At 37.0% G+C, this 26,039-nt stretch overlaps 3 protein-coding genes across 7 annotated transcripts; all 3 read left to right on the top strand.

Moving 5' to 3' along the window:
- Positions 1-5,323: 5,323 nt before the first annotated feature.
- Positions 5,324-11,923, top strand: LOC125192080 (cryptochrome-1-like). 3 transcript variants are annotated; one of them, XM_089069882.1, is made up of 5 exons: positions 5,324-5,953; positions 6,473-6,610; positions 9,193-9,899; positions 10,487-11,290; positions 11,567-11,923. In XM_089069882.1, the coding sequence occupies exons 1-4, from the start codon at positions 5,635-5,637 to the stop codon at positions 11,267-11,269; spliced, it is 1,947 nt and encodes a 648-aa protein (XP_088926008.1). In that variant the 5' UTR covers positions 5,324-5,634; the 3' UTR covers positions 11,270-11,290; positions 11,567-11,923. The 3 variants fall into 3 exon arrangements, with proteins under 3 accessions (XP_088926008.1, XP_047945492.2, XP_088926009.1); XM_048089535.2 differs by having other exon boundaries at positions 5,325-5,953; positions 6,392-6,610; XM_089069883.1 differs by lacking the exons at positions 5,324-5,953; positions 6,473-6,610 and adding exons at positions 8,007-8,489; positions 8,598-8,752.
- Positions 11,924-14,494: 2,571 nt separating this feature from the next.
- LOC125192171 (oligopeptide transporter 4-like) lies at positions 14,495-19,504 on the top strand. The gene is made up of 6 exons (XM_048089675.2): positions 14,495-15,129; positions 15,716-15,813; positions 16,482-17,069; positions 17,507-17,759; positions 17,852-18,034; positions 18,751-19,504. Exons 1-6 carry the CDS (start codon positions 14,611-14,613, stop codon positions 19,360-19,362), a joined length of 2,253 nt encoding a protein of 750 aa, XP_047945632.1. The 5' UTR covers positions 14,495-14,610; the 3' UTR covers positions 19,363-19,504.
- Positions 19,505-21,181: 1,677 nt separating this feature from the next.
- LOC125196620 (uncharacterized) lies at positions 21,182-26,039 on the top strand. Of its 3 annotated transcripts, none has more exons than XM_089057568.1 (8): positions 21,182-21,371; positions 22,129-22,557; positions 22,655-22,829; positions 23,156-23,447; positions 24,377-24,452; positions 24,925-25,015; positions 25,419-25,498; positions 25,591-26,039. In XM_089057568.1, exons 1-8 carry the CDS (start codon positions 21,315-21,317, stop codon positions 25,873-25,875), a joined length of 1,485 nt encoding a protein of 494 aa, XP_088913694.1. In that variant the 5' UTR covers positions 21,182-21,314; the 3' UTR covers positions 25,876-26,039. The 3 variants fall into 3 exon arrangements, with proteins under 3 accessions (XP_088913694.1, XP_047951168.1, XP_088913695.1); XM_048095211.2 differs by having other exon boundaries at positions 21,183-21,371; positions 24,380-24,452; XM_089057569.1 differs by having other exon boundaries at positions 21,219-21,371; positions 21,895-22,557.

The following is a 26,039-nucleotide window of genomic DNA, read 5'->3' as shown; positions in this document are numbered from 1 at the left end:
GCGAATCTAACAATTAGCAAGCTAATGGCTATCTGGACGAGCTGACAGACCGACTAGGTGGAAGAAGGGAAGGGGAGGATTTGGAGAGTGTAGACTATTGGATTGACCTTAAACTTGTGGGGACAGCTGCCCAAAATCTGAACTAATTCATGCCTATGTGTTTTATTTTCCTTAAGTGTTATTGTCTTTTCTTTTTTTTCTTTCATGTTAGCGTCTAGGTCTAGGAGTTCTCTTTTGTCAGGGAATAACCATGCATTGAAATTCGCCTTATTTCTCTTTTCTTGTCTTTATACTTGAGGACAAGTATGTTTTAAGTGTGAGCAGTTTGATAAGGCTAATTTCATGCATTGCTTATAGGGATAAATTCTGTGATTTCCCGGGTCTAACAAACCTTTTTGAGCCAGGTGTGTAGAGAAAATTGTCAACCCCAGGAAGAAGACAGAGATCACCTGGTGGAGGAAGCCGGCAAGGGAAGAGCGCTAGACAAAAGAGCACTGAATCGAAGGGCGAAATGGGCATTACAAGAACAGTCTAGAAGCTCTATCCATTATAAAAAGGAGCACGCAATCAACATGAATCATCATCACCTTTCAGCTCCTAGCTTAGTTTTCCACTTTTTCTACACACTCACACACTTGGGTGAAATCTTAGGGGGGTTCTCATTTCATCGGAAGTTTGGGTGCAACACCGTCTCTGCGGAGGCGAAGAAACAATTGTCTTTTATTTTTCTGTCTACTGTTGGTACTCGCTGAGCCCTCACTGTTCGAGGCCCGGCCTTGTTCTGTTACTATCGTTGGATATTTCGTATTTTGCTATGGATATCACTGCTTTTGTTTTGTTTATCCTATCGTGTTGTTTTGGGTTTGATTTGCTGATTATTGTTGGTTGATCTGAGTTTGGAGTTGTTTTGTAAGAAATCTTTTGTGATCGGTTAAATCTACGTAAACTTGTGAGGATCGGAGGTGGAAATGATGTTTGGTTGTTGTGGATGGCTTGGATCCGGAGTGGATTAAGCGTCCTGTGGTTGGATCTGCTTGTTCTCGTTTCATTTCGTTGTTTAAGTTCTGCATTCTCGTTTTGCCTCGTCTAGTAGTCGTAGATCTGCTTTAGTTTTAACTGTTCTTCATTTCTTTCGGTTTAATTTCGTTTACTCTGCTTCGATCTTCGTTCTTGCTCTGTTTTAACTGGTTGTGTGGTGATAAATATTGGAGAAGATGATGTCGATGTTGGTTAGTCCTTTAATTAGTTATTTTGCATCTTTTTAATCATACTCTACCTTTTCAGAAAGTGGTCCCCACGTCTAGTTTCTTTCCCAAGTCTAGGTTAATTCAGAAAACTGTTCGTTCGATCTAGCAATTGCCTCACTCTATTTCGGTTAATATGCATGCTTTTATGTCTTTGCCTAGATCTAGTTGTTAGAGTAGAATATTTTAATTACCAAGTCTAGGGATTAAAGCTCAATCCCAAAAATTGTGTGGCAACAGCAAAAAAAATAGTTCCCGAGTCTTTGAACATGTTTACTTGCGCATTCATCTCTGTGGATTCGATCCCTACTTCCAAGTACTAGTTTTCTTAATTAAAGCGGGTTGAGGGTTTTGAAGGGGGAGTTAAGGTAGTGATTGTGTACCCAACGACAGGTAGCTCAAGGTTCTCTGAGTTCCTAGACCCAGTGTCTAGCGGATTTCCTGGACCGAGGGTTTTCTTCATTAATTTTAGAACACTCTTTCGCTAACCATTATTAGCTCTTAATAGACCAGCTCTTCAGGCGCGGAGGAGTGCACATTGATATATAATGTAATTTGTTTGAATCGTTGTTTTTATTTTTTTTAATTTTATTAGATTTTTTTTTTGGAATTGTACCTATTTTTTTTAATTTAATGAAATTGTTATTGCAACCGTATTCATGTCGAATTTTTAGTTCTGTATTTGTGAATTTGTGCATTTGTTTATATTGGCTAGGACATCAGTTAGTCCTAGTGCTAGGCTATTACTGCGCAGTGGTTAGTCCTATTGACGTGACAGAAGGTGTTTTTGGTTAGTCTCAGTGCTAAGCTATCAATTAGTCCGCACTACTGCGGATGCTGTTAATGTTTTCGTGATAAAATTAGTTTTATATTTCATTCGTCTAAATAAAATAGACTAAGTTATAATTAACACGAGTTTTAATGTACAATTAGTAAACTGAGAAAAAGGAGAAAAGATGGTGGAAGTAGCGTTGGTGGTTGCGGTTCACATTATTAATAAAATTTAATTATTTAAAAATTGATCTAATTTTGGTGGGCGATCTAAAATGGTAAAATAGCTATTCTCACCGTCCCATAGTAATATGATGTTTGGAAATTATATCAGTTTTAATGCATAAATGGTAAAGTAAGAGAGAAGTATAAAATATAGTTGAAATAATGTTAGTAGATGATGAGACCTATGAATGATAAAAGTAAGAAAAAAAATAGAAAATGTAGTTGATAGTATTAGTGGATGGTGGTGCAGAGTAAGAGAGAATAAGAAAATTTTCTTTAAATAGATATGGACTATTTATATGAGATAGACTAAAAAGAAAATATGACATATTTCTATGAGACGTAGAGAGTATTAATATATGTTTCATTCGTCCCACAATAGTTGAGTCATTTTTTTATCGTTCCTAAAAAATTGAGTCTTCTCTTTTTACTAAAAAATGTTATTGACTCTTTTGTTTTATTCTTTATATGTCTATTTTGTTTTATTATAATTACTCCTTTATTTTTTACTAGTATCACACCCATCGCACGGCCCAATTGATTTTCTATTTGCATTAATTCAAAACTGTGAATTCACATATACCGAATGAGAAACAATATTATTATTTCTAAAATCACAAATTTATACAAAAGCAATTTATTGTACCAATAAAAACTTATATAATCAAATAAGTTTATAAACTAAAAATTGCACACAAATCACATATCATTTAAATCACTTTTCGATCTATACTACAAAAGATCAATCACAAACACATGTGCAATAAAAATAATGTATAAATATATATTAAAAGATAGTCAAATCGATCAAAATCATCAACAAAAATACAGTTACATAATAAAAAATAAATAAAAATAAAGAATGCATGTAGTGGTGGACAGTTATATAGGTATTCAAAGTAAGGATATAGGATATCTCACGGGAAAACCATTTTCTGCACTGTTGGATCTTCCATCATTTTCTTCAATGCATCCGCTGACAAGAGGGGGTTACCTGTTCATTCACAGGTAAATAATTTCGTTAATTTCTATTATCAGAATTTGTGAAAGAAAATCTTTTATAAACTTGAATCATTCGAGTGGATTCTAACTCCATCAAAATAACTAAACATATGAAAATTTAAAAAGACTTGATAAACTAAATGAAAGGAACTTGATAAACTAAAGGAAAGTGAAGTATGATTTTCTATTCTTCATTCCCTTTATGCCATACGCTTACAAGCAATTTATAGACAAATGATTAACTAACAACTACTACACTACTTAAGATAATGGAGCATAATGAAACATGAGAAACTAATCTACACTACTAAGAAGAAACGTGGGAAACCAACTAAGACTAATTGCATTACTAATATAACTAACTTGTCATGATCATTTAGTGGTGTGACAAATACATGTCCAATGGCATTAGGGGTGGCGAAACGGGTTACCCGCGAGTATCCGCACCCGACAAGTCGGGTACCCGTACTCGATTTTAGCCAAATTTGTTATCCCAATACCCGCCCCGCGACATACCGGGATTACCTGATACCCGCGTCGAGTATTCCGTACCCGACATTGCGGGTACCCGTACCCGACCCGAAATCATAATAAAAAATTTGAAAACCATAAAAATCCTCAATGTTCCCTAATTTACTTTATGAATATCGATGGTAAACGTTGAATAGATTTAGAATAAAAGCGAGGGGACACTCTATAGGTAGTTCCGGTGAGTTTTCAATTGTATGTTCGTTGGAGTATAAAAATGTTTTAAAAGAATTCTTAGATTATATGAAGTACTCCCACTGATTCGCCTTAATAGAGGCATTTCATTTTCCCCACTCATTTTGAAATATAATAATATAAATACTCTTCTCTACATTATTATCTCTCTTACTTTATTTTTTCTCGGTTCTAACTATTTATTTTTAATCTTTCAAAATGAGTGCGTATATGGCTATTATTATATATATATTTACTTTTTTTTCTCCACTTTAACTATTTGAAACACATCTATTAATATGGAACGGAGGGAGCATTAAAAGATGGAATATGGCTAATACTAATAATAACGGGTATTATCGGGACTAACGGGTATACCCGCACGGGTAATGGATATACCTGCTACCCGCAAAACTCTAAAACACACTACCCGATCCCGCCCCGTTTCCCGTTATCGTCGGATAGCGGGTACCCAATACCCGGCGGGTAGCGGGTCGAGATGGGAATTACCCATTACCCGCTACCCATTTTGCCACCCCTAAATGACATTCACAAAATTATTCCCAAAACTCCCATTTTATATGTTTATAGATTATAGATTACTTGATTTTTAAATATTACTCTCTACGTCCCACAATATGAGTTCTAATTGGTATGGTAAGTGTTTTAAGAAAAGTAAGGAAAAATGGATTGAATAAGTTAATGAGATATGAGTCTCACTTATATATATCCGTTTTATAATAAAATGTGAGTGAAATAAGTTGGTGGAATATATGACATGTTTACCATAAAGTAATAAAAGTGAGATAAAATTCTTATTGTGGTAATAATTTTTATTGTGAGACCGAGGAATTAATTTCTTGAATTTTATATTCAATAGAAATGCCTTAAAGACAGTTTAAATGAGACTACAAGAAAGGTGACAATAGAGTAAACTTGTACTTCTATCTTATAGTATATGTCCTTCATTTTTTAAAACTATTAACTTTTTTTTTAATTCAAGAAATTTCTCTTTTTCTAATAAAATCTATTTTCACTAATATATTGTTTTTTTTATCTCTCTTTTGCTTGATACAATTGGTATTGAATTTGTAGTAGTTTTAAAAGTTTTTATTTTATGAGAGAAGAATGGACAATTAAACTATTAATTGCTTCTTTTGTTCAACTTGGCAATACTAATTCACAAAAAAGGAAAAATTGTAGATTTGATTTCCACCCTGTCAATTGTGGAAGGATTAAGGAAGGCACTAGATCACAGAGTGGAGTTTTGTTCTGTAGCATAGCAAACAGGATAATAGATAAGAGACGAAGATACTTGTTAAAAATATTGATAAAACCCTCCTAAAAAGTTGTGGCTGCAAATCCCTCGTAGCCCCACCAATCGCATTCACTCCCCTCTTTCCTTCTCTCAGTCTCAACCAAATGGTCTGCCTTTTGCCTTTTACTACTGCGCCTTGCCCTGCTTTGATACTCCCATTATTAACTCCAAGATTCATTCGGTATTTAATTCTTCAGCACACGTTTGTAATTAGGCGTTTTCGGATTCCGATGTGAAAAGGGAAGATTTTTAAGCTGAGAATTCTGCAATCAAGCGCCAATTGAATTATGGTTCCTGGATAGCACACCGAGTTTGTGTCCTTGTGTGTGAGTTAATTTGGGGGTTTTTATTGATTGGATTTAGTTGAGAAAGATGGGAATTCCCGGAGGTGGATGTAGTATAGTTTGGTTCAGGAGAGATCTCCGGGTGGAAGATAATCCGGCGCTGGCAGCGGGGATGAGGGCCGGGGCGGTGGTGGCTGTGTTTGTTTGGGCGCCGGAGGAGGAGGGGCACTACTTCCCTGGTAGGGTCTCTAGATGGTGGCTGAAGAATAGTTTATCACACCTTGATAGCTCTTTGAGGAGCCTTGGCACTCCCCTCCTCACTAAGAGATCCACTGATAGTGTTTCTTCTCTTCTTGAAGTTGTCAAATTAACTGGTGCTGGCCAGCTGTTTTTCAACCATTTATATGGTTAGTCTATCTGTTCAAGGAATCATATTTTTGTTTGGATTGTTGCTAATAATTATCCAAACTGGAAAAGTGATTGTGTTCATAAATCTTTCTTTGATCTTGGTTTAGTGATGTTTACTTCATACTCTTAGATCCCCTCTTGTGGAAGGAAACCATAGTTTTGAGCATGTTTTGGGAAGAGTTATGAGACCTTTGTTGTTGTTGTGTGTTCTACACTTCTACTGGTACTGGTGGATGCTATATCACTTTAAAAGTGACCGTGTTTATTTATTTTTGCTGCTAGTGTGTCCTAATCAACATGATACTTATATGAATGAATCTGGATTTTGAATTTAGCAATGCTTAGTTTAGATCCCTCATGTGAGGGCGGGAAACATTGTTTTCAGCATGTTTATGGGCAGTATTATGACACCTTTGTTGTTTGTGCTGTACTGTTAGATCCTATATCACTTGTAAGGGATCACCGGGTAAAGGAAGTCTTGACTGCTGAAGGCGTTACTGTCCGTTCCTTCAATGCAGACTTGCTCTATGAACCATGGGAAGTTCTTGACCAGGACGGTCGGCCATTCAATACTTTCTCAGGATTCTGGGACAGATGCCTCAGTATGCCGTATGATCCTGAAGCTCCTCTCCTCCCGCCTAAAAGGATTTTTCCTGGTACTACTCATTTGCAGACTTTTTACCCTAATTATATTCTTCAATATCATCTTCTTAGTTGGTCAGAGCTGATTTGAGGCTTGCATACTTTTTTCCTTTGTAGTGAACTGCTATAGGTTCATTAGTGGAAGCACTGCATCTATCTCTAGTTTGTAGTAGCATCCTTATCTATTTCTAGTTATAAATCTTTCTGAGGTTTGCAGACAAGACATTGACAATGGTTGAGGCGCTGGTATTGAACATGTTGATTTGCAATGTGCTCTTCCAATTGTTTCCATTGTTATACTTCTTTCACAGGGGTTTTAAAGTATCAGTTTTGATAGGTACATACGTAACAAATTTTTATCCTTGCTGGTGCTGGTTGACCTTCACAAGGTGATAGATACCGTTGAAGTGAACATGAAGATTACTTGTTCCCCTCGAGTGACAATAGTTTGCGCTGAGTGTTTCGTCTATAATTTTCATCTCAGTGGGTTGGGGGATACAGTGAATTCAAGTTTGGAATAGTTAAAAAACAACCCTGAGTGAGAACTGCCAATATACATGAAATGTTGATTGAAATTGACAGACCAAATACTTGGTAAGAAATAGCCTGTGTGTAATGGAAACAATTTTTTGAAATATTAAAAAGTAGTGAAGGGTTTATAGCATCAAGACCTGCATTTAAAACTCATTGGTGGTGACTGAGGGGAACTTTTCGCAAATCCTAACTATTACAACCCGAAGCATAAAACTGATATTTGGGTGATAAATCTTATAAAATCAATTAACTGTCAGATGTAAGGCTTCCTATGCCAGTGGTTTCAAATCTGCACTGACCAATCTTTATTTTAAGAATATAATCTCTGGAATGATTGATCACAAAAGAAAGAAAGGGGTGCTTCTTTTGTTTGTGCTTGATTCCGTAAAACGTGAAACCCCATTTCCACATGTCCTGCTGTGTGAGTTTTGTGTTTGTACTTTGTAGTAATACCTAGTCATTTCTTTCAGTTGCATAATAACATCGATCTCTTGGTGCTAATCTGCTCAACTTTGTCCACCTCTGATAGAAGTTGTTCCCCATGTTCCCTGTGCAATTTATGGAGTCTAGTTAGTATAGTTTATTAGAGAGAGTTTTTATATTTTATAGTTAAAGTCAAGTTATGAGTCTTTAGTAATTTGTTATTCCTGTTTTAATTGTCAAGAAATATAGTATCTTTTTCAGTGTGTTGCTGCTGTGGCCCTTTTCAGTGGAGCAGCCTCCCGAGACAGTTTTATCTTTTAATTGTTCTAGGTTCCCTGTTTCATATTCCTATCCTGTTCCCATCCCCTGTCACCATCATATCACTTCTCTATCAATTGGTGCAGCGAACGATTGTGCACACACAAAACGCAGACTCGTTTGGAGGCTTTAGAGAAGGCGACGGAGGATCAAGAACCTCGCACATCAGTGATCGAGTTGAATATCGATGCACTAAGCGATGGCTTCGATGCACCGGCAGCCAACACCGTTCCTGAAGATGATGCTCGAAAATTTCCTGCAACAACCTGGGCTGCTGGCTATTCCTTTGCCAGTTCCGCAGCCGTAATGCGTCCAAGTGTGGCAGCCCCAGAAACCTTCATTTCCTGCCCCGCTTCCGTCCAGTCACCTTTCCATTACCAATTTACCGGGCCAAATGGATTTTCGGCTAGAAAGATCAAACATGCCCTCCGTCTCCAACAACATCGGGAAAATTCTCCCATCTCCTGTTATGGCAACGATTCTGCTGCCGCTGCCCCTTTCTACTATTACCGGAACACTGCCAGTTCCTTGCCCTGCCCTGAAAACCTCATTGTTTCTGTTTGTTGTGTCACTTTCAACACCAGCTGCTGTCAACGTTTCTTGCTTCCCACCTCCACCGTATGTGCCGTCTGCTCCTGTGAGCAGTGTTCTTTCGCGCCTCTGCTGCACACCATGTCTTTGTTGGTGTGCCATTGTTTCCGTTGGATGACCTTGAATGCGCTGCAGATTGCCGGCACACATGGCTGCTTTGCACCGTTTTCTGTCCAATGTGGTTCAGCACAGTACCTCAGCCTTGAGGGAAGGCAGTTTCAACAAGTGGAGTGTTGATAGAGGATGTTCCCCATGTTCCCCCTTGCAATACCTTCCATTATCTTTCCTTAGTTAATACTTATTATGTTTATTAATTACATATTTGTTTATAAATATGGCTTATGTTCCTATGTTTTATTTGTCAAGAAATATCGTATCTTTTTCAGCATGTCGCTGCTGTATCCCTTTTCATAGGAGCAGACCCCCAGATGATTTTTTCCTTGAATTGTTATCTGATCCGTATTTCCTGTTCCTATCTGTTTCCAGTCACCATCACATCTCTTCTCGATCAATGTCCATGCAGAGAATTGCACGTCCTCATTAATGTGTTTCTATCAATGTCAATGTTAACATATCCTTTCCAATTGCCTTTGGCTAAAATCGAAGTAATATATTATTGCTAATTCTTAGTGGACTAACAAACTAAATATTATTCTTCGTTAAAGCAATTGTCTTTTACAAGTTTCAGTCTAATATGATATCATTCTAACTGCTGCTTGCTCTCATCCAGGTGATGTGTCGAGATGCAATCCTGACACGTTAGTATTTGAAGATGAGTCAGAGAAAGGAAGCAATGCCCTTCTCGCTCGGGCATGGTCCCCTGGCTGGAGCAATGCCGATAAAGCCCTAACAACCTTCTTAAATGGACCCCTCATAGAGTACTCCAAGAATCGTCGAAAGGCTGATAGTGCCACAACCTCTTTTCTATCCCCCCATTTGCATTTTGGGGAAGTCAGTGTTCGTAAGGTTTTCCATCTTGTTCGCATTAAGCAAGTTCTTTGGGCCAATGAAGGTAACAAAGCAGGTGAAGAGAGTGTTAATTTGTTCCTCAAAAGTATAGGGCTGAGGGAGTATTCCAGATACATGAGTTTCAATCATCCTTACAGCCATGAAAGGCCGTTACTTGGCCACCTCAGGTATTTCCCTTGGGTTGTGGACGAGGGCTACTTCAAGGCATGGAGACAAGGCCGGACTGGATATCCTCTGGTGGATGCTGGAATGAGGGAGCTATGGGCCACTGGATGGCTACATGATCGGATACGTGTTGTAGTCTCGAGTTTCTTTGTCAAGGTTCTGCAGCTGCCTTGGAGATGGGGAATGAAGTACTTCTGGGATACCCTGCTGGATGCAGATCTTGAGAGCGATGCCCTTGGTTGGCAATATATTACTGGAACAATTCCAGATGGTCGAGCATTTGACCGCCTTGATAACCTACAGGTCCGTACTCACAACTTTTCTTGATGCTTTTGGATGCACTGACAGTTGACATTAATCAATGGACTGCTGTTTCTGTCTCTCATATTATAGTAAAAATTGTAAAAAACCTCTCTTTTTTTTAATACCCATATCATTGCAAAAATAGATGAATAATTGTTGAAATGGAAAAAAGCCTTTCTATTTTGGGCAAGTGATTTTCCTTATATGTATATCATGTGTATATCGATTGCATTTCTTTGAATTTTTGACATCTGGTTAAAAACCTTGTCACTGTGTGATAAATGTTCGAAGAATTTGACATACCCATGAAGGGTGTTTTACTGGTACCTTGACTATCTATGCTTTTACTTTGTACTTGAATTTCCAAATATATTGAATTTTCTTAAACATGCCATGATAAGTGACATACAATGCGTCCCTGAACTTGTATTATTTAGCTCCATGCTTCTACCGGATTAAGTTGCTCTAAGGGTCTCAGTGTCTCGCACATTTTTGTTGGTTCTTTGCTTTGCTCCAATTACTTGGAGAATTTCCAATTTGATGATTTCAACAAAGTTGAGAACTAGATTTCTATTATGTTTTGATAGATTGAGGGTTACAAGTTCGATCCAAACGGAGAATATGTTCGAAGATGGCTCCCTGAACTTTCTAGATTGCCAACAGAGTGGATACATCATCCATGGAATGCGCCAGAAAGTATGCTACAAGCTGCTGGAATCGAACTTGGTTCGAATTACCCTCTTCCTATAGTCGAAATAGATGCTGCAAAAGCTAGGTTGGAAGAAGCACTTGCACAAATGTGGCAGCAGGAAGGGGCTTCACAAACTGCAATCGAGAATGGAATGGAAGAGGGCCTTGGGGACTCGTATGAATACACTCCTATTGCATTCCCTCCAGACACAGACATGGAGATGGACAATGAACCTATCAGAAACAATCCTCCAAATGCAGTCATTCGCCGCTATGGGGATCAAATGGTACCAAGCATGACCTCTTCTTTCATCCGCGTTGCAGATGAAGAGACGTCAGTTGATCTCAGAAGCACAGGCGATGACAATAGAGCTGAGGTCCCTTCAAATGTAAACCCTGCAGAGGAGCCGAGAAGAGAACGACGCGGCCAAGCTATAATCCAGACAGGTAGAACGAATGATGGTTTCCTACAATCCAATTTCGCAAGAGGTCGTAGAAATTCTGAAGATTCAACAGCAGAGTCATCCAGTACCACTAGAAGAGAGAGAGACGGCGGGATTGTCCCAGTTTGGTCCCCTTCGAATTCCACATACTCTGATCCATTCCGAGGTGAAGAGAACAGCATTAGCACCAGTTCGTCTTACTTGGCTAGGCATCCACAGGCTCATCAGCTATTCTGAAAGGCAGCTTTCTCAAAATGGGTAAAAGCTACATTCTTTGTACTCTTTTTATATCAAAGATCATAGTAATATATTTGAAAGACTGCCTTTACCATATGAGGATGCTTAGATTAATCTTCAATGTTGAAACTCCATTTTTTTTTTCTCAAACTGGGTAAAAGCTACATTCTTTGTGGAGTACTTTTTTTACATCAATATTTTTTTTAGAATGTGCATTTACCATGTGAATATCCTTGAGCTTCAATGTTGAAACTTCATTTTTTTCTTTAATGAGGGTACTCGTCGATTTTAATGCAGATCTGTAAACGAGATTCTACTCGCTGACAAGGCCTGTTCATAATAATTGTCTTGTTATTAAATAACCGGGAATGGTTGTTGAAGGATTCGGGCAAATGGAGGGCTCCCAAGAGGTAAGAGGCTCGCGATCGCCTGTGCTGTTTGTAACACTGTGATCAAAGTGTGCAACTATTTCTAATTTGGTAGGTTACAATGTATAGTATATATATCTAAATATATTGTTCCAGAGTTATTATTTGGTCGTATATGATGATATGAAGGTGTAGTATAAAAGTGAGATAGACAGACTGTTATCTATTCCTCATGTATATACTCAGGATATGTTTTTTTGTATTAAGCTGCCACATTTTATCTTCATGATATTTGGTTTGGTGTTTATATGATATCTGACGTAGGACAGATCTAATATTCAGATTTTTATTCTTTAGTGGAGTAGTATATAGTACTACTATACAATTGAGATCTTTGTCTCAAAAGCTGAAATATTAATGTTAAATAACAATTTTCAGCACTGACAATTTTTTATGTTGATTGTCATTACAAATGATCAATTAGCGCACTTTGAAGTTTTAGAGTGGACATTTTTATTTTTTATTGCGCCATCTCGGGTCAAATACTCTTGAAATCACCTATCTTTATTTATCGTAATCTCAACTTCTGGTTATGGTGCTTGTCTAACAACTTCAATTGGAAAACTAGGTCACGCTTATCTACAAATGACGATGCTAATAGAATATATTATTCATAATTCGACAATATTGACGGACCGGGTTATGATTTACTCGATTTTTAAATTTTGTTTCATTTTGTTATTGATTAGTTCTTTGTGTTTTAATTCATAGGCTTAATTAAATAATAATGGACAAATTTGAAACATTTCATAAATTTTTGCAGCAGAAGCATCATATTTGGTGCTAATGCATAGAAAAGTCTAAAAATGAGTTTGGATTTGGTGTATGGTTTAAAAAGTTTTTTACACCAAAAATGAGTTTTAGTGTATGTCTGGAATAGTCTAATCTAGTGGATGTGTTTTTGTATGTGCTCCTTCCTCTTTCTTATATATGAACAAATATAATATACTCCCTCTGTCCCACAAAAGATGTCACACTTGTGGGATGACACGAGATTTTAGGAGGTTTTGTTTTGTGTGTTAAATGGAGAGAGAAAATATAATTTTTATATTCATGTGAGAGAGAATTTTTTTCAAAAAGAGAAATGTGACATCTTTTGCGGGACAAACTAAAAGGGAAAGTGTGTCATTTTTTGTGGGACGTGAGGGAGTAGTAACTATTAATCGAACGATCTGATTAAGTGATCTATGAAGCAAATGGTTGTATAACTTTCATGGCCAAACAATTATAAAAAAATTACGAGGACTATTATGCATACTATTTTTGATAACTTGTAATTATGGTGGAAATTGAAGTTATATCATTGTCCTTAAATGCAACATCTAAATACATTGATAAAATCACATTTCTATGAATGACACACAAATGAAAAACAAAAATTTTCTCAACATCATGTAATGCATGGGAATCATTAATTTTTATTTAAACATTATTTGCCTATGAAGATTTTCTTGTCCTCAATTTCTTCACCAATAAATATTTATATGACTAGAAAAGGGTGGAAAAAACAATGACATGTTGGAAATTTGATCAATCGAAGTTAAAGGCTGATTGTCTGGAAACAGACAGCTTTTTAACGTCCTTCTATAAGTTAGGATGGATCAATTTTGTAGCGATATGTGAAAGAAAATCAATTAAATGATAATTAGAAGAAAAAAAATTGAAATTAAATATATATTAGCTAAGTATATCTTTTTTTCACACTTTTTCATAAGAAACGACGATAAATATTCAGTAGAAGTTAACAAGAAGTGGCGACAAAATACGCTTAGTTCCTCAATCATATCAACTAGCTACAAAGTCACATCCCTTACATAATAAAACAATGAATCTTGCATATACTATAGTATTAATTAATAACTTTTGTGACAGCAAAATATATTCAACGTACGCACACTAATAAAATTATAAAGAATCTGCCGCCTCCTGAATTCGAATAGATATCTGCATTTGCGTCCACGCTGAAATGAAAATCATTTTTACAGTAAAGAGGGTTTTTTTATTTATTTGAATATCTGAAATCCGAACACATTCTTAATTTCTTATTGTATAGCTAAGAGAAATTATTTAGCCAATGACTTTAACTTTTAATCATTTAAAATAATCATCAAAAAGTTGATCGATAAAATTAGAAAGAGGTGAATAAAACAATAGTACTCCCTCCGTTCCAGATAATTCGACCTAGTATTCCATTTCGGGTCGTCCTACATAATTTGTCTCACTTCACTTTTACTATTTTTGGTAGTGGACCTCATATTCCACTAACTCATTCATACTCATATTTTATTATAAAACTAATACTTTAAAAGTAGGACCCACATCCCATCAACTTTTTCAACTCACCTTCCATTAGATTTCTTAAAACTCGTGCCGGGTCAAAGTGTCCCAAATTATCTGGGACGGAGGGAGTATATTGCTACTACATCTGTCCCACAAAGGTTGTCCCATTTTTCCATTTCCGTCCGTCCCACAAAATTTTCTCATTTCACTTTTTACCATTTTTGGTAGTAGATCCATATTCCACTAACTTATTCCTACTGACATTTTATTATAAAACTAATATTCTAAAGTAAGACTCACATTCCATCAACTTTTTTAACTTACTTTTTTATATTTCTTAAAACTCCTAGACGTTCAAAGTAAGACAATGTTTATGGAACAGAGGAAGAGAGGAAGAGTAATTGATAAAGACTAAGCTAAAATAGAGGAATTTCGAAAGAAAATATAAAATTGATCCAAATAGAGTCCATCATTCCTCCATTAACCTAATAATTAACAACCAAACTAATGGTCCAAAATCCAGCCATTTTACCTTTCCACTATGTCATTAATAATTATATAACATACTATACTACATAATAAGTAATCATTTTACACTACCTTTATCACCATAGCTTCTCAACTCTCCAAACCATGGGAGAAATGGAAGAAGCCACCCCTCCCCTCTCCCAACCACTGCCAAAGCTCGACGACGAAGACGAGCCCTCGCCCATCGAGCAAGTGCGCCTGACGGTGCCAGTGACGGACGACCCGACCCTAGCCGTATGGACGTTCCGGATGTGGGTCCTGGGGCTCCTGTCGTGCATCCTCCTCTCCTTCCTCAACCAGTTCTTCTCGTACCGGCGGTCGCCGCTGGTGATCACGCAGATCACGGTGGTGGTGGCGACGCTGCCCATCGGCCGCTTCATGGCGGCCGTGCTGCCGTCGAGGAAGTGGACGGTGTCGGTTCCCGGGTTGAAGCCCCGGGAATTCTCGCTCAACCCGGGCCCGTTTAACATCAAGGAGCACGTGCTCATATCCATATTCGCAAATGCGGGTAGCGCTTTCGGAAACGGGTCGGCCTATGCGGTTATGATTGTCGATATTATTATTGCCTTTTATGGAAGGAAAATTTCTTTTCTTGCTGGATGGCTCCTCATTATCACCACTCAGGTATTATTTTCTAAACAAATTATTCATATAAATATAACCTTTTACTTTTGAATTTCATCATTGGTGTCTTATTCGGTGTCTCACTCTCAATTTTTTTGTAGTACTAGTTTTTATTCAAAAATAATTCTAAGAGGAGTAATTAATTGGGGATCACTAAATTAATGTGATCTAATAATTATTATTATTTTTTTTCCTTTTGAAATATAACTTATTATTAAGATCAATTAATTAATTAAATACGAGTAAAGTGTACTATACATAATTAATATACTTCACCCATTCACCATTAAATGGCATGATTCGTCAAAAAGAGTTCTCCAGTTAACAATTCTATCTATTTTTAGCAACATATCTAAAGAATGATTTTTCAATTTTCATGAACTGCCCATAACTCTTGAAATATGTGCTTCATAGTATGCACGACAGCACTTATTTCGATACAAATTGTGGTATTGTAATTGTCGCTTTCAAAACGTCTTCATCAGTATTTACAAATGTATTTGAAATTACACTATATATAATTGAGGCATAATCAAGGTCTTAAAATTGGTTCAAATATGAATAAAACAAAGTACTATGATGATAGGTTCTTGGATATGGCTGGGCTGGGCTGCTAAGGAAATACGTAGTGGATCCAGCACACATGTGGTGGCCCAGCACTCTTGTCCAAATTTCACTATTCAGGTACAATTCTTAATGTTATCTCCTATTCTCTCATCTATATTTTAATGAATAAAAGATTAATAATACTTAACTAGCTTATGAATAAGAAGCTAATAAATACCCGGTCACTATAATCACTGACGGACTCACGGGTAAAGTAAATTTTCTTCTTCATGCATAGTTGATTTGGACGTTCTTGTTTCTTTCCTTAAAATGGAAGCTTATTAACGATGTGCTATGATAAGATGTTGATTTTTAATACTCCTATGAATTAATTACTATATCATCCATCGCCATAAATAATGAAATTTTCTTGACAACATCCTTTGTATTTCGTGTTCTTTGCCCCACCCTTTTATGTCTTATTTCACCTACTAGTCTACCACAACTAATTTTATTTATATCTCAATAATGAGAGTCTCACATAGCTTTCGATTTGTTCCAAGTGTGGATTTTTATAACAAAATATCTCATATATCAATTAATTAAAAAGTACTTAATGGAGTTGTTTATAGTAGTGATGTGAAACAAGAAAATCTTGATAATTGAACATCGTAGCAAAATTCACGCTATTTAAAATAATTTCGATGATTGAAGTTGAAGCAATAAAACGTACTTCCATCACCTTAGTGATATCAACAATTTTTTTTTTTTCTTCTTTTCTTGATTCGATGCTCTCTCGTTTGCAGAACACTCCACGAAAAGGACGAAATCTCAGCGGATCCAGACAGCAAGAAGCAGACATCCCGGCCAAAGTTCTTCGTGATCGCCCTAACCTGCAGCTTCCTATGGTACATCTTCCCCGGCTACCTATTCAAAACCCTACAGAGCATCTCATGGGTGTGCTGGGCCTTCCCGCACTCCGTCACGGCCCAGCAGCTGGGGTCGGGCTTCAACGGCCTCGCCCTAGGAGCCTTCACCCTCGACTGGTCCGTGGTGGCCTCCTTCCTCTTCAGCCCGCTCGTGTCCCCCTTCTTCGCCATCGCCAACATCTTCATCGGGTACTTCTTCATCGTCTACGTGGTCGTGCCCATCTCCTACTGGGGGCTCAACGTCTACAACGCAAAGACGTTCCCTCTCTATTCCGTCGACCTGTTCAAGGCCGACGGGGCAAACTACGACATCAAAGCCATTGTCAACAGTCATTTCAAGCTGGACGAGGCGCAGTATGCGAAGCAGGGACGGATTAACTTGAGCATCATGTTTGCTCTTGCTTATGGATTTGGATTTGCTACCATTGCAGCTACTCTTTCCCACGTTGCATTATTCTATGGAAGGTAACTTTTTTAATAGTTTTTTATCATTTTCTTCCTATGGATTTGGATTTGAGTTATCATGCTATTGTACATTTATTTTCTAAGTTTTGGATAAAAAGTTGATTGCATGCATATTAAACTATTAAATCATAGCTGGGGCATATAATCATTCCTTTTTCATCTATTCGCAAATAACTGTTGGTTACGTACTCAATATCTCACATCGTCCTAAGAGCAACCGGTGTGGTGTTTATAGACTAAATGTGTTTTCTCTCCTAATAAACTAGTCTTTTGGGATGGGTTCTCTTGTTTGGTCTGTAACACTCTCTTTTTTACTAATTTTGAAATGGACCCATGTTCCACTAACTTTTATTACTAATTTTTTGCACTTGTACATTCTTAAAGTAAGACAATTGATCGGGGACAGATGGAGTAATTTTTTGGATATTAATTTGCAGGGAGATATATGAGCGTTTCAAGGCTTCTAAAAGGGAGAAGATGGACATTCACACTAAGCTGATGAAGAACTACCAAGACATACCTTCATGGTGGTTCTACATTCTTCTTTCAGTAACACTCTTTGTGGCATTGATGCTTTGCATCTTCCTGAAAGACGAGGTGCAGATGCCGGTATGGGCGCTTCTGGCTGCTGCACTTCTTGCTTTCATTTTCACACTTCCTATCAGCATTATCACAGCTACTACTAATCAGGTATATATATACATACATATCTTGGAAAATCCATACAAAATATGCATAATTAAGTTGTGGAAACTTACTAGATGGTTATATTTGATGAACAGACTCCAGGATTGAATATAATAACAGAGTACCTAATGGGGATTGTATATCCTGGAAGGCCAATAGCTAATGTGTGCTTTAAGGTGTATGGCTACATGAGCATGAGTCAAGCAATCGCCTTTCTCAGTGATTTCAAGCTTGGACACTACATGAAAATTCCTCCTAGATCAATGTTTCTTGTCCAGGTACTACACTTTTGCTCTCATGCATGTTATATAAAACCATAGACAAAGTATTTTTTTAAGAGATATTGGTCTTAAAAACCATAATAATCGTTGAGTCACCAACTTGAAGATCGGTACCAATTTTCCACAGCTGGTCATTCTTAAAACCCGAAAGATCTATGTGGCACATAGGGTAGTGATAAAATGCAAACTTATATATTGTACAAACTCAAAACTCTTCGACACAGCTTCTACACAGTTTCAATACAATATCAACACGGTGTAAAATTTCAAGATTTTAATGTCAACACAGCGTCAACACAATATCAACACGGCATCAATCATTGACTACCGATGAAATTCTGTTGACATTTTCCTGTTGATGTTTTTTTGTGATCTGTTGACATTTTTCAGTGGTCCAGATCATAGTTTTGAGTTTGTACTTTGTACCATATTTAGAGTTTTCATTTGATCACATCCCGTGGCACATATTATCTAACATTGAATTCAAGATTTAGGGTGGCTAAATGACGTGTTTCATGTATAATTCAAATTAGGCCACATAGATTTCATGGCTAGCCACAAGATCAATCTGCCAAAAAAAATCTATTTGGGTAATATTTAAGGCCAATTTCAAAGTTAGTTGAAAATTGCAGAAATTGTCGAAAGTTAATGATTTTTACGACCAATGTCCCCTTTTTCTGTATCTTACAAAATGTGGATTTGGATGTGGTCAGTTTATCGGAACAATGGTGGCAGGCACGGTGAACATGAGCGTGGCGTGGTGGCTCCTCCACTCGATCGAAGGCATCTGCCACCAAGACCCGGACTCAAGCAGCCCGTGGACGTGCCCCAACGACCATGTGTTCTTCGACGCGTCGGTGATCTGGGGGCTGGTGAGCCCCATCCGCATCTTCGGCACCCAAGGCAACTACCCTGCCCTCAACTATTTCTTCCTAATCGGGCTGGCCGGGCCAGTAGTGGTGTGGGGATTCCACAGGGCGTTCCCGGAGAAGTCGTGGATCCCGCTGATCAACCTGCCCGTGCTGCTGGGAGCGACGGCGAATCTGCCGCCGGCGTCAGCTCTGAACTACAACGCATGGATATTTGTTGGGACGGTGTTCAACTTCTTCGTGTATAGGTATAGGAAGAAGTGGTGGCAGAGGTATAACTACATTCTGTCGGCGGCGCTGGATGCTGGGGTGGCGTTCATGGCGGTGGTGCTCTACTTTACGACGGGGATAGAAGGGAAGAATGTGGAGTGGTGGGGGAATGAAGGGGAGCATTGCGGCTTGGCGGCATGCCCCACGGCTAAGGGTGTCGTGGTTGATGGTTGCCCTGTCTTTTAGTTTTTCCTTTTGCTGGCTGGAATTTTAGGATTCATGTTTTGCATTTTGTTGCCCTAAAAGGGCTCATAACTTTACTATATACTACTTCAATGTATCATTTTTAAATTTTCGTCGTCACTCAATAAATAGTCATCTTGTTTCATTTTTATATATTATCACATTTACTTACTCACTTTACTCGTATTATTTTGTAAAATTAATATAAAAAAAATTAGACTCACCTACTAACTTTTTCTACTACTTTCTTTTACAAAATTAAATACTATTAATTTTTTAAAATTCAAGCTTGTGAAAATAAGATACTCCATCCGTCCCATAATAGATGTCACACTTTCTTTTTTAAATTATCCCACAAAAGATGTCGCATTTCCTTTTTTAGAAAAAGTTCTCTCTCACATTAATATAACACACAAAACAACACATCCTAAAATCTCATGTCAATCCTCAAGTGTGACATCTACTATGAATATTTATTAGTGGAAGGAGAATAAATATTACTCTCTCGTCCCACAATAAGAGTCAGACTTCGTCATTTCAGTCTGTTCCACAATAAGAGTTACACTTCATTTTTACCATAAATGGTATGTAGGTCCCATATTCCGCTAACTCACTTCACTCACATTTCAGTATAAAACTAATATAAAAAGTGAATCTCATATTGCACTAACTTTTTCAACCACTATTCTTTACGTTTCTTAAAATTCGTGTCCACATCAAGTTTGATTCCTATTGTGGAACGGATGAAGTACTCTTTATTTGATGTGAACATTACTCCTATTTGCTAGCATAGTTGATATGGTCTATTTTTAAGGAACAAATAAAGTGTAAAATACTTTAGAAATGTATAAAATTTATAATTTCAATTAGCTATTTTTAAAAAGTAAGATTAATAACAAAAATTATGATTTAAATTTTTAATAGTAATTGTGTGCCTAACATATGTATCGATTCATCCTTTGATTAGTTTATTGCCGGAACGGTTTGTTATAGTGTACTCTTATTTAGTGGAACATGCATATATGATGGCATCATAATGATGCTTAGTTTACTTACAATAGACGTCTCGCCAACTCGATCTGACCAGCGGCTAAAAATAGTGACGTGAAAGAGGCAAATTATCTTTTTTTGACAACTAATTTGGTTAGATTTTATATGGGAAATAACAATTTGCAATTGAATTCGACTCTGTTTACACTTATTGAACTCTTAATAGTAACAGCCAACCTCCATATTGATTATCAGTTTATCACATTAGCCAATCAAATACTTAGGTGAGTTGAAACTGTATGACTAATTAAAAAAATTTTAAAAACAAGAAACGTACTAACGTAACGCAAATTTTTAAAAAACATAATATCATGATTAATTAATGGGACGAAAATGGTCCATTATCAAAGTTTCATAAAATAAAAAATGTTCTTGTTTTTATTTGCCATAAGTCAAGAATGGTTCAACGAATAAATTTTTGTTTACGAATTATAAATTTTAAAACAATAAAAAAGTACTCCCTCCGTCCCAAGGTATTAGACCAACTTTCCCTTTTGGGATGTCCCAACATATTAGACTCATTTCCTTTTTTAGCAAAAAACATCTATCTTATTTTATTCTCCACCTACTTTTTTCTCTCTTCTCTCCTCTACTTTTTCCCTCTCTCATACTTTACTCTCTCCACTTTAACTATTTAAATATCAATTCCTTAAATCATGTGCCCAAAAGAAGTGAGTCTAATACTCCGGGACGGAGGGAGTATAGTTTATGGTTTCCATGATGTATGTTGTTAAAGTCATAAACTTTTTGCTTCACAACAGAATTTAGTTGACTCACTTTTTCAATTTCATGGTCCACGACAGCTTTCAATGTTCAAAACAGATTTATTCAATGTATCCAAAATGCTCCCTTTTCCATAGCTCTCGTTTTCCTTGTGTTGCTTCGAAGCTGTAATCCCAGCTTCCATGGCGGAGGATACTGGCGTCGGAACACTGCATCAAACCGCTCAAGCAGATGATCAGGTCATTTTTATTTTTCTAAGCAAAAATCAATCACATCAGCGGATTGTTTTTGTCATTAAATTTTTTGGGGGTTTTCTGAGGTGTTGGAGTTTCTGTAGTTGATAGGTAGGAATTGTCCCCTTTTATTTTGCTTGATTTTGTGGGTTTTTAGTTTGGTAACTCTTGCTCTGAAAAATTGGGAAGAGGAGCTTTGAATTTTGTAAGATGGCATGTTTTTTATTGAATAGGTTTTGCTTGAAGTTAGGCGAGGTAGCTTTTGGTATCTTTTACTGTGTCACTTATATAGAGAGCTGATTGGAATTTTGGATGCCATCTCATTTTTGGGAAATTGTGAGATGTGTTTTGTACAACTGGTTTTCAATCTGAACAAGAAGAAAAGATATAAGCAGAAGTGAGGATATATGTGTATGAGAGAGCTGCAAAGTTAGACTTAGACCTGATGGTAGTTGAACCAATTCTGCTCTCTAATTGTCACAGTCTCTCGCTATGGAATGTTATCGAAAATGCAATTTCTGTTTTTCAGGAATCAGGAGTCAAGTATGCTATTGGTTTTTGAAAAACTCTAGGACTTGTAGATTCTGTGCCACAATCATTCTTTTTATTTACTTGGAAGCATGAATGAGGTTTTCAGACTTTTACTACCATCACCACTCAATAGTGGTGGGCAATGAATTGAAACATGCCAACAGTTTTATTCGGGAGTTGTAAGATTATATTAACGTGATAAAAAGAAATAATTGGATATGAATGATATCAGAGATGTGAACGAGAAGAAGCCACCTTAATGCCACCCAGACGCCCAAATCTGTCATCTCTGGAAATACCTGAAAGGTCTTTGGAGGCTGCATTGTCTGATATAACAAGGATAGACATCCCCAGTCCCAGTTCTACCAGAGCAGGATTGCCTCCGAGACCCAGTTCAGCAAAACTTAAATCATCTGTTAAGAACATGCTTTCTCAGAAGAGCTTCAGGGGTAAAATCCCATCACAAGAAACTGAAAAAACAGTTCTTATCATACCAGATGTGCCCCTTCCAGACAAGCCTTCGACTTCAAGATCATTTTCCTTAAACAAATTGTTTTCCCCATCAACAAAATCAGTACATTCTTTACCTGTGACACCAACGGCAGTGGCTGATCCTAAGCCCTCACTTGAAAATCATGCGGATCTTCTATCTAAAACGCTTGTAAGTTTTTGCCTAATGTATACCTACCATACCAAAGTAAAATATTGTTTTCTGTTTCAATCCTCTAATTGAGCTTTGTTTCCGACTTTATGTACAGCAACCTGAAGCTAAGAAACTCATGACACGCTCCTTTTCAGTTCCAGTTAATATTAAAACCAGAAGCTTGAGGCGAACAGAGTCACATGGGGGTCTGATACGTGTGATATCAAAGCACCATCTCCCTACAGCAGTGGAAAACGCCTCCCCAGATATATCTCCCGAAATAGAAGTTGGTATAACATCTGCATCTCTGTATTTTGTGCTTGCGATATTTCAAATAGTTCTTGTGATTGCTGATACTAACTTCTACGCGTTAGGCATCCCAGTAGTGTGAAGAGCTTGTATAGATAAGCTAAGGTAATTCAAACTTTTTAAGGGTCAACGACTCAACGTACATATCATTTTTAAGCTCCCGTAAGAAAAGATCATTAATGAAACGAGCACAAGAAATCCTTCAGAATAGGGTGATGGCCAAGGCACAAATGTATAACGTAGTATTAGTGATTTTGTATTATAATTCACAATATTCATAAAATCGTATTGACTATTTACGAAATAGATGATGCCGGGGAAGACATTCCCGAAGAAGAGGCTGTTTGTAGAATTTGTTTAATAGAGCTTGGAGAAGGGGGTGAAACACTGAAGATGGAGTGCAGCTGCAAAGGAGAGCTTGCGCTTGCCCACCAAGAATGTGCTGTGAAGTGGTTTAGCATCAAAGGTAATAAGACCTGTGATGTTTGTAAGCAGGATGTCCGTAACCTTCCAGTAACATTGTTGAAATTACAAAATCCTCCTAATGTTGTACGAAGACCACCTGCTGTACCACAACAAAGGGAAGCAACTCGTTACAGGCAAGCTAATCCTTAATGTTTTACCAAGGATTGATTATATTTAATAATGTGTTGCCTCCATTTGTTTTGCATTACTCTTAACATAAACTGATTTGACCAATCAGTTTGGACTTTGAGTCTATATGGTTACTCTGGCCTAATTGATAATTCAGGGCTGACACTGATGCTATATTCATATTGTCTGTCCAGATAGTTTTCTGTTCATAATATTTTATGTGTATATGTAGCTTGTAGGTTGTTTCTTGATAGCCATTTTGGTAAATTTTATATAATTTTGATCTGTTATGGTGATCAAGATAATTTCCTACTAAAATCATAGGCTATAAAATTGGAAGTTATTTAATATTTGAGACAAAACTCTGCTGAATTATTCTGTAAAATCCTTTGTTCTTTTTATGTGGAGCTTTTGGTTTATGATCAAGCTGAATTCTAAGAAATAAAGATATCCCATGTTGTTACTTCTGTAAATGGAGAAGATTTTGGCACTAGCTCCCAACATAATAATCCTGCTCATTTTCCTACTTCATATGCTTCATCGTAATCCCCTGCACAACCTCGGAAAATGTTAAAGAGGGCAGAAAATTGAACAGTAGTATGGCAAATTCCAATAATTGGTGCAAGTGAAAGATAGTAATGGCTTCTTGATAGGAATAAGATTCAGTCTTTTGAAAGAAGATTTATCAAGATAGTTGATTAATTAATATTACAGTTATGATCAGTTATGCCTTCTTAGTATCTTTAACCATATTTTGCCATTTTGGTATGACATGATTGATAGTATTAGTAACTGCAATGACTTACTAAAACTGATGAGTACTTCTTTTAAGTAGGTAATTCTTCGGTTCAATAACTTGCGAAACTATTTGATTTTGATTTCAGATTTATAAGTCTCTAAGCATTGCTTGATTTGTAATTACTTCAATTCTCAGCAGGGTCTGGCAGGATGTGCCTGTTCTCGTCATGGTCAGCATGCTAGCATATTTCTGCTTTCTAGAGCAGCTTCTGGTACTCCTCTTTTGTATATTGTATTTATATTACAGTGTAGACTTCCATCCCAGGCCTTCATTCACTGCCCTTTTAGCCTGTGTATTGTAGTCAGACTCATCACAGGTTATGAAATCTTCATATAGTTTTCTTCCTGAGGAACTAATTATAGACATATTATAAATAAAGTAAAATCCTTCATAATTTCACAACTCTATTGCTATTACAAAGTTTTCGATCTATAATATCGGATATGTTTTCTATTTGCATACTTCAAATATACTATAAACATGTATACTTGTTAAAAGATTCAGAGCTGAATAGTAGGCAATAGCTGGGTAGCTTCAAATAGGGTGAAGTAGCTAGTGATGTGGCTAGGACTTCTATTGAGATAGTTTTGCTATGTTGTGCGTAAGTAGATTAAACTACCTTACAAGTTAATCTTCCATTTAGATTTTGTCACTTACTATATTTAATGACTCCTTTATATCAGGTAGCTGACATGGGACCTCGAGCACTCGCCATTTCTTTGCCTTTCTCTTGTGTTTTAGGTCTCCTTTCATCAATGATAGCATCCACAATGGGTAATCTCATAAGCTTCTTTCCGTTCACTTATATTGTCAATGAATTCCTCGCTTAAATATGAAAATATTGAAAGCAAACAATTTAAAGAATCTGGGATCAGAACATTTTCTTTTCTTCCTCAAACGACTGTCTTTTAGTTACAGCCACTAAAGTGTAGTTCAATAAAGTAGCATATGATCTTTCATAAGCCCTCTGTATTAATCTCCAGTCGAGCTAGTCATCATTCTATGTGGCTTAATCAATTCTAAAAGTTTAACACATGATTGATCATCTCTTGCTCCGTTCAGTTTTTGCATGTTTTTATGATTGATTTTGATAAGAAAAAAATGTCAAGACAATATGAGTTTATCGTGAATTGACTGTTTTTTGTTTTATAGAATGCTTTTATGTTATGATTTGCAGTGAGCAAGAGTTACATATGGGCTTACGCTTCTTTCCAGTTTGCAATTGTGATCCTATTCGCTCATATTTTTTATGCCGTGGTAAGAGATGCCTACTCTACTCTTTCTTCGAATCTGTCTTGTTCTTCTAATCTGTAGCGATAACTGCATCTTGCTTGCTTAATCACTTGCAGCTTAATGTGAATCCTATTCTTTCCGTGTTGCTCTCCTCTTTCACCGGGTTTGGGATTGCGATCAGCACCAATTCTCTTCTCGTGGAATACTTGAGATGGAGAGCGAGCCGTCATCCCCAGACCTTACCACAACATATAAGCAGTGGTGCACAGTTTCATCAACATGAACAAAGACACCACCAGAGCAGGCAGCATCATCGGCCCCAGCATACTGATCATGGTAATCGAGCACTGCAAACTCCAGTAACACTCTCAACACCCACAGGGCCATCAGGAAACATGTGAAAACAGAAATTGAAGGGTTGAGATGCTCGGCTGGGCAGCTATTGCAATTTAGTAGTGTTGGCCATTGATGTTAGTTAGAATAGCTATTTTATATAGCTTGCAATCAGGATAATGTAATTCTTCTAACAGCCAAATATAAATTTTATTGATGGAAAGGTTTATTA

Source organism: Salvia hispanica, chromosome 4 (assembly GCF_029641045.1).
Source record: "Salvia hispanica isolate PSC_SH4W2 chromosome 4, Shi_PSC_v1, whole genome shotgun sequence".
NCBI lineage: Eukaryota > Viridiplantae > Streptophyta > Magnoliopsida > Lamiales > Lamiaceae > Salvia > Salvia hispanica.
The sequence above is the reverse complement of the archived record's forward strand: the minus strand, read 5'-3'. Positions and strand labels throughout refer to the sequence as shown.

Coding starts and splice junctions, on each gene's coding strand:
- LOC125192080 (XM_048089535.2), top strand. CDS start 5,635: ATGGGAATTCCCGGAGGTGGATGTAGTATAGTTTGGTTCAGGAGAGAT. Junction 5,954..6,391: donor GTTTTTCAACCATTTATATG/GTTAGTCTATCT, acceptor CTGTACTGTTAG/ATCCTATATCACTTGTAAGG. Junction 6,611..9,192: donor GCCTAAAAGGATTTTTCCTG/GTACTACTCATT, acceptor GCTCTCATCCAG/GTGATGTGTCGAGATGCAAT.
- LOC125192171 (XM_048089675.2), top strand. CDS start 14,611: ATGGGAGAAATGGAAGAAGCCACCCCTCCCCTCTCCCAACCACTGCCA. Junction 15,130..15,715: donor TCCTCATTATCACCACTCAG/GTATTATTTTCT, acceptor CTATGATGATAG/GTTCTTGGATATGGCTGGGC. Junction 18,035..18,750: donor GATCAATGTTTCTTGTCCAG/GTACTACACTTT, acceptor GGATGTGGTCAG/TTTATCGGAACAATGGTGGC.
- LOC125196620 (XM_089057568.1), top strand. CDS start 21,315: ATGGCGGAGGATACTGGCGTCGGAACACTGCATCAAACCGCTCAAGCA. Junction 22,558..22,654: donor ATCTTCTATCTAAAACGCTT/GTAAGTTTTTGC, acceptor CTTTATGTACAG/CAACCTGAAGCTAAGAAACT. Junction 25,499..25,590: donor CTCATATTTTTTATGCCGTG/GTAAGAGATGCC, acceptor AATCACTTGCAG/CTTAATGTGAATCCTATTCT.